The following is a 7,340-nucleotide window of genomic DNA, read 5'->3' as shown; positions in this document are numbered from 1 at the left end:
AATGTACAACGTTTCGACAAGGTTTTGTCATCATCAGGTACTGACAAAACCTTGTCGAAACGTTGTACATTTGCTGTCATGTTAAACTTATATTAAAGTTTTTCTTCATTACCCATTTAAGCCGTCTCCAGCCATTATTAGTCTCAAAGTGGGTTCCTCGTCATCGAATATAAGGATATATTTCTTTTGACATGTATTATCTTCTTCAAATAACAGATGGCGGCAGCATATGTTGTGTTACCAATCAACTCGTGTTCTCGAAATTTTGAAATACATGAAATGAAAACCATATTCACTCTCACAAATTTTATTCCTATCGAGATATAGAGATGCTCCCAATAAAAGTGAATCACTGAGCTTGAGCCTCATACCTTTATATTACATGTGATAAAAGCATACCTTAGTATAGGATATATATGTCTGGGAAAACAGTAACAACATAACATATATAGTCATAATACCTAAACATCTCAACTTGATCCTCATATCTTTGTAATACACGTGATAAGATATATCATAGCATGCATATATGTCTGGAAAACTTTAACAACATATTTCGTCCAATACTTAGACATCGCAATTTGAGCTATGGTATAGTTTCCTCAGGAAAGAACTATGGTGTTATTTTCAAAAGATAGAACTAAAATGTTGATTTCTCAAGACAGAACTATTGTGGTACTTTCTAAATGTATGGCAAACAATAGTGTTACTTTCTCAGGATAAGACTTGCGTATTGTTCTCTCAAGACAGAGCTATAGTGTTATTTTCTCAGAATAGGACTAGGGTATTGTTTTCTCAAAACAAAACTATAGTGTTGTTTTCTCAGGATAGGACTAGGATGTAGTTTTCTCAGGACAGAACTATAGTGTTATTTTCTCAGGATAGGACTAGGGTGTTGTTTTTTTAGGACAAATAATAGTGTTACTTTCTCATTATAAGGCTAGGGTGATTTTTTCACAAGACAAAACTATAGTGTTTTTTCTTAGGATAGTACTAGGGTGTTGTTTTTTTAGAACAAACAATAGTGTTACTTTCTCATGATAGGACTAAGGTGTTGTTGTTTAATCAGGACAGAAATATTGTATTATTTTCTCAGGATAGGACTAAGGTGTCGTTATTTTCTCGGACAGAACTATAGTGTTATTTTCTTAGCATAGAACCAGTGTCGTTTTTTCACTACAGAAGTAAAGGTGTTGTTCTATAGTAAGACCATTTTATTAATCTGGAAATAAATCATCATGGAAAATGTCATTTTTATATATAATTCTAATTAAAGTTTTGTACCATAACATCTCTGTCGTGTAAGCCTTTGAACTGTTACAATAATAATATATATAAAACATTGATATAATCCCATACTTCACACAGAACGTTGTCTGACATCTCTTACAAAGACCAATCACCAGATATCACTTCATTCAAATCAAGGAACACTCCAATATAAAACTATTCCACATGCAGCATTACCAATACATCATACAAACACTATCGGTTCTTGAACATATATGAAAACATCGCTACAGTTTCTTAAAAAAATAAACAGGAACTTATTCCCTGTTTCTGGCCACAAATTTTACAAATAATAATCAATATCAACAAACTAAACGTCTTACAAAGTTTTAACGCCGGTATCCTATTAAGCATATTACCTATGGAAGAACTTGTACCCAGTTTCTGACCACAGATTTTACAAACAATAATCAATAATAAAGAGAGGTACTTGGTCATATTAAACACTTACACACGTACATTAAGTCTGTACGTGTTGAATAGTAGATGTCATTTAAATTGAAATCAGATATTTTGTTGAAAAAAGATGTCGATTAACAAGATTGAGTGTTACAGACTTATAGACGAACTTCGACCACCAAGAAAACGGTCGAAAACAGTTTGTGCAATAAGAGAACCATTTTTTGAATCGTGAGGTTTACTTTCTAGGTGCATTATGAAAATAGATTAAAACTAAAACAATAGTGTAGTAATCCCGAGGAAGGCAAAGGACTTTCTTCTCAGACAAAAGAAAATGGGGCCGAACTAGGGCGAGAGGTTAGCGTATCGTACTATAGATTTTTGGTTCGTTTGTTCTCGTCCCGTGGTTCGTGGGCCCATTACAAAAATGATGGTCAATTCCCACTATCAGGTCACACAAGAGTAGCCCGACAGTTGGCGTTGGATGCTGCTGATGCCCTGATTCTTCTGTACAGAAAACTGTGAACAGAAGCTTATAACATTTAAGTCAAGCTAAAACTTATCTTTCGATATAGGCCTGGTATGGTTGTTTGGGCGCTCGACTCGCAATCTGTGGGTCGCAGGTTCAAATCCCAGTCACTGAACGTGCTCTCTCTCTCAGTTACGGTGGCGTCATGATGTAACGGTCAATCCCACTATTCGTTGGTAAAATATTGCCCCAAGAGTTAGTTGTGGATGTTGTTGGCTAGCTGCCTTCCCTCTAGTCTATCACTGCAAAATTAGGGACGGTTAGCGCAAATAGCCCTGGAGTAGTTTTGCGTGAAATTAAAAACAGACCAAACTGTTTAACTAATATAAATATAAAAAAGCAAGTTCTCGTTTGTTTGGAGAATGTTCTTTTAACTTTTATAAATTAAGAAAACCACCGTACAACAGAAATAAGGAAAATATGTGCAAAAGTTTTATATTTTCTTAGCTTAGAAATGTAAGCTGTATGTTTTACTGAAGTTTTCAAAACTTGTCGAGTATAAAAGTTCTTACAGCATGTACATCTCACATGCTTGCCACACACACACAGTGTTTCACTCCAACTTTGTTGTTTTTAGCTTTCTCACGGATGGTGTTGTTGGAGATCTAGTTTTGTTAGAGTTTAGAACTGTAAAGGTTGACTAGTGACGATGTAGCGCATGCGCTGTGATAGGCATAACGTTATCGCTTGATTTATATAATGATATACTATCTCAGTCTTCATCCGGAGTTCGTCCTGGTAAGATCTCTCAACTCTAAAACAGAAGTGTTGTCCGTCGTCTTCGTCCACTTATCTTGTAAGTAAATAAACATTGCTTTTCACTTTGTTTTACATCATGTTCAATTTCTTTGACTGAGCCAAGTTCCTGCTTCAATAATACATATTCTGCTGTTTCTCCGTGTTTTCTACGGTTGCTATCCTTATCTGTAGAGTAAACCGCTGTACCTACGGTTATGGTCACATTGTTAGCCTATATAATATGAGTTACTTTAGATCTATTCCTCACGTATATAAATAAGCAGTATAAATATATAGCCTTACGATTGATAACTAACAAACTGTATAGATATATTTACAATTAATATATATATATATAACAATCAGTACAGATAGCCTTACAATTAATGTATAACAAACAGCATAGATAGATAGCTTTATAACTATTAAATAACAACTGTAAAGATAGACGATATAACAAATTATATAGGTAGACTTTTACTAATAAATACCAAACTGTGTATAGGTGGTCATTTATTAACAAATTATAAACTGTATAGACACACTTTTACTAATAACAAACTGCTTTATTTTACCTGTTATTAAAACATTTTCTCAACTTTTGCCTCTGAGACCTCAAATCTCTGCTTTCTCTGACTGTCCACATGTTGTCAAACTCAAATATGTCTCATATCATGCAGACTAAGCTTACCAACATACACACTCTTCTGATTTCTTCAACTGCTTATGTATTTCATATTTCAATCCCAAATTATACCGTGAGTAGTCTAGATTACTTCCAGATTAGCTGATCTCCATAAATATGTGATTGCCATAATATATATAGATATATTAATCTAACAGATAAGTATCTCCAAAAATGTCAAACTGAACTAGTTAGACTGGTGTGATACATATATATATATACATCAATCATATCCAACAATATTTTTATACAAGCATGTCTATGAACCAATACGGGCTTTTATTTACACAATAATCTACGTTTAAAGCTTTAAATTATGCTAAATATAAACATTAGTAGCTGTCGATCCATTTAATGGAAAGTCAGACTGGGGAAAACATGTTAGCACCATCTATAGTTTCACAATGCAGTACACCATTCATATTTAAAGTTTTGTTTATTTGGAATTTCGCACAAAGCTACACGAGAGCTATCAGCGCTAGCAGTCCCTAATTTAGAAGTGAATGACCAGAGGGAAGGCAGCTAATCATTACCACCCACCGCCAATAGTGGGATTGGCCGTCACTTTATAACGCCCCTACAGCTGAAAGGGCGAACACGTTTAGTGGAACGAGGATTCAAACCCGCGACCCTCAGATTGCGAATCAAGCGTCCTAACAACCTGGCCATGCCTATTTAAAGTTAAAATAAAAAATATGTAAAGCAGGAGTGTGTAATATACATAGATTATTGTTTTTTATTTTAAAGTATTAGAAATGTAAATGAGGTTTTATAAACTGTGCTTTTAAATAAATAGACTAAACGATATTAAATTATATACACACCGTAAGCCTCCTCACTTCAAAGCACATTACATCTTATCATACGTTGTCTCATTCTTTTTTAACCTCTAGATTTTTAAGTTAATACACTCTTCATCCTGGTACTAAGCACGGGTTGATTTTCAGTTCAATTTGTTCAACTTCTCTATTTGTAACTTCTTTTCTTAACATGTCTGACTTTTATAAAAATACATTGTGCTTTTGACAGACAAAAAGCATACAAAACATAAAATACAAGAGAATATCTGTTGAAAATTTTCATTAATCATTTTTAAGCATAAATAATAACCTATTTAATCAAATAAACAAGTTTATGAAGAGAGTCCATTTTTGGTATATTTGTTTAACTAATTATTTTCAAACCTAACATATTTTCACAAACAATCTGTGCGTGTGTTTGTTTTGTTATAGCAAAGCCACATAGGGCTATTTGCTGTGTCTACCGGAGGAATCGAACCCCTGATTTTAGCATTGTAAATCAGAAGACTTACCGCTGTTTCACTGTGGAAATCTTTCATTTAGCAACTACATATTTCAAGATAAGTTTAGATTTTAGATAATACAATTAATTTCCCTTCAGGAGTCTTGAAGTTATAATCTACTCAATGCGACGGATAGATAATACAATTAATTTCCCTTCAGGAGTCTTGAAGTTATAATCTACTCAATGTGACGGATAGATACTACAATTAATTTCCCTTCAGAAGTCTTAAAGTTATAATCTACTCAATGTGACGTATAGATACTACAATTAATTTCCCATCAGGAGTCTTGAAGTTACAATCTACTCAGTGCGACGGATAGATAATACAATTAATTTCCCATCAGTTACAAAGTTGAAGTTACAATCTACTCAGTGTGACGGATGCGCACAAACACTTTTGCTTCCGCCATAATTTTTTTTTCCGAAACCCCCTGAAAAATTTCGCGAACCCCAAAAGTAATAAGTAAATTTAAAACATCTTTGATATCACCCAAAAAATTGTTGTTAAAAATAACCCATTCAGTAATTACTGAGCAAGTGAGACTCCATATTTTCTCTTGGAGCCATCACTAGAGTAAGGTCGTATGACCAGGTGGTTAGGGTACTCGACTGGCAATATGTTGGTCGCGGGGTCGAAACCCTGTCTTACCAAGCATGCTCAATCTTTCAGCTGTGGATACATTATAATGGGACAGGCAATCCCACTATTCGTTGGTAAAAGAGTAGCCCAAGATTAGGCTTCTTTCTAAATTCTTTCTGCTTAAATTAGGGACGTGAAATTCAAAACCAAACTAACGCCTTCCGGTGGTACAGCGGTATAACTGAGGACTTAGAACACTATGAACAGGGATTCAATACCCGTGGTGGGCACAGAACATATAGCCTATTGTTTAGCTTTGCGCTTAAGTTGAAATTGAAATGTTCTCAATACTCTTTTAATGTGGAACTCATCGCCCGAGCCAGTTATTTTTATCATTGATTTCACTACTTTGGAATTGAAAAGATATAATTTTGTATTTGTAATTTTTACAATTAACTTGAAATCAAATCAAACAGCGGTCAAATAGTTTGTAGTAAATTTACAATATACAAAGCGATTTCGTAAAACATAGCGCTAATATATTTTACTTGTAATGTTAATTTAGAACTTTTACTTGACTTTTTGTTACATGTACAAAGTTTATTTTAATATCACACAGGGCCCCAAAAGAAATCACTTGCGAAGCTCCAAATGAATTATGGCTACATTTGATACCACCATTAACACATTGTCCGTTTCCAACCTAATGATTCAGCCATTAACCACTGATGATGAGCAAGAAATTCAAGATTTTTTCCGATTGATATTTGCGGAAAAAAGGCAAACCTTTGCTTCCTTCCAATTTAGTGAAATGTGCAGAAACGTCAAAATCTGGATCATTATAATATTCATCATTACTACAGTCTACATGTTGACATCAAATATTATTATTTCTGTTATACTAGGTATTACGCTTGGAATTACAATAGCCTTAGAATCGTCACGTTTGCTATTACGAAGGCTTCACAGCAAACTTCACAACGATTATAGTCCGGATGTAATCAATCCATTCGCCTGGTCACGTGAAAATAACCATACATTCCTGGTAGGAAAAATTGAAGGTGTTCTAATAGCAGCAGCGCTATTCAAAAGAGGTTCGAATGGAGAAAGACGTTTAGGAAGAATGTTTGTGAGGAAAGATCTAAGAAGTCGTGGAATAGGAAAGTTAATGGTGAAAAGATGCATAGAAATGGCTAAAGATGAAGAGTGCAAGAAGTTGCAAGTTCGTACAAGTTCTTTAAATTCAAAGTCAGTTAAGTTTTATATGAACAGTGGATTCAAAGTATGTGGCACTGGTGTATTGCTCGAGCAATTTCCTTACAAGTGGTCGTATGTTGAAATGGAGATGTATCTTTAGAACAATAGTATTGTTTTATAAAGCAGTTGTGAAATAATTAAACATTCACTGCTGTAAATAATAATAATGATAATGTTCATTTTTCAATCCAGTATAATTAGTCCAGACACTTTTGGATATCTCAGTTATGACTCTTTGTTCTATTTCTTCTCTGAAATAAAGTATATATTTCAGAATAATAAATGCAACTTAAACAAAACCGTCAAGCTGTTGTTATAAACTCCTAAAAGAGGAAAAATATTTTGTGCAAATTCCTAAAAAAAAACATTAATAACATATCAGCATTATAATGCACAAAACTTTCAAGCATCAACAAAACAAAACAAAAAAATCCGACTAGTTCCGATAGGCAAAGGGAACCATTCTGGAGGAACGAAATAAAACTGTCCTGAGGTCACTACGTATGGATAGACCTATGGTCAGAGTGACTTGTATGTTTAGGTTTGAACCGGTCCAG

General features: G+C 34.0%; 1 protein-coding gene across 1 annotated transcript; it reads left to right on the top strand.

The window, feature by feature from the left end:
• The first annotated feature begins 2,733 nt into the window (after positions 1-2,733).
• Positions 2,734-6,884, top strand: LOC111087313. The gene is made up of 2 exons (XM_022393553.1): positions 2,734-3,014; positions 6,146-6,884. Exon 2 carries the CDS (start codon positions 6,185-6,187, stop codon positions 6,881-6,883), a length of 699 nt encoding a protein of 232 aa, XP_022249261.1. The 5' UTR covers positions 2,734-3,014; positions 6,146-6,184; the 3' UTR covers position 6,884.
• Positions 6,885-7,340: the final 456 nt, after the last annotated feature.

This window comes from Limulus polyphemus, unplaced genomic scaffold (genome assembly GCF_000517525.1).
Source record: "Limulus polyphemus unplaced genomic scaffold, Limulus_polyphemus-2.1.2 Scaffold2003, whole genome shotgun sequence".
Classification (NCBI taxonomy): Eukaryota; Metazoa; Arthropoda; class Merostomata; order Xiphosura; family Limulidae; genus Limulus; species Limulus polyphemus.
This window is presented reverse-complemented; position numbering and strand designations above follow the sequence as displayed.

Excerpts from the sequence above, each read along its gene's own strand:
- LOC111087313 (XM_022393553.1), top strand. The coding sequence starts at position 6,185 with ATGGCTACATTTGATACCACCATTAACACATTGTCCGTTTCCAACCTA.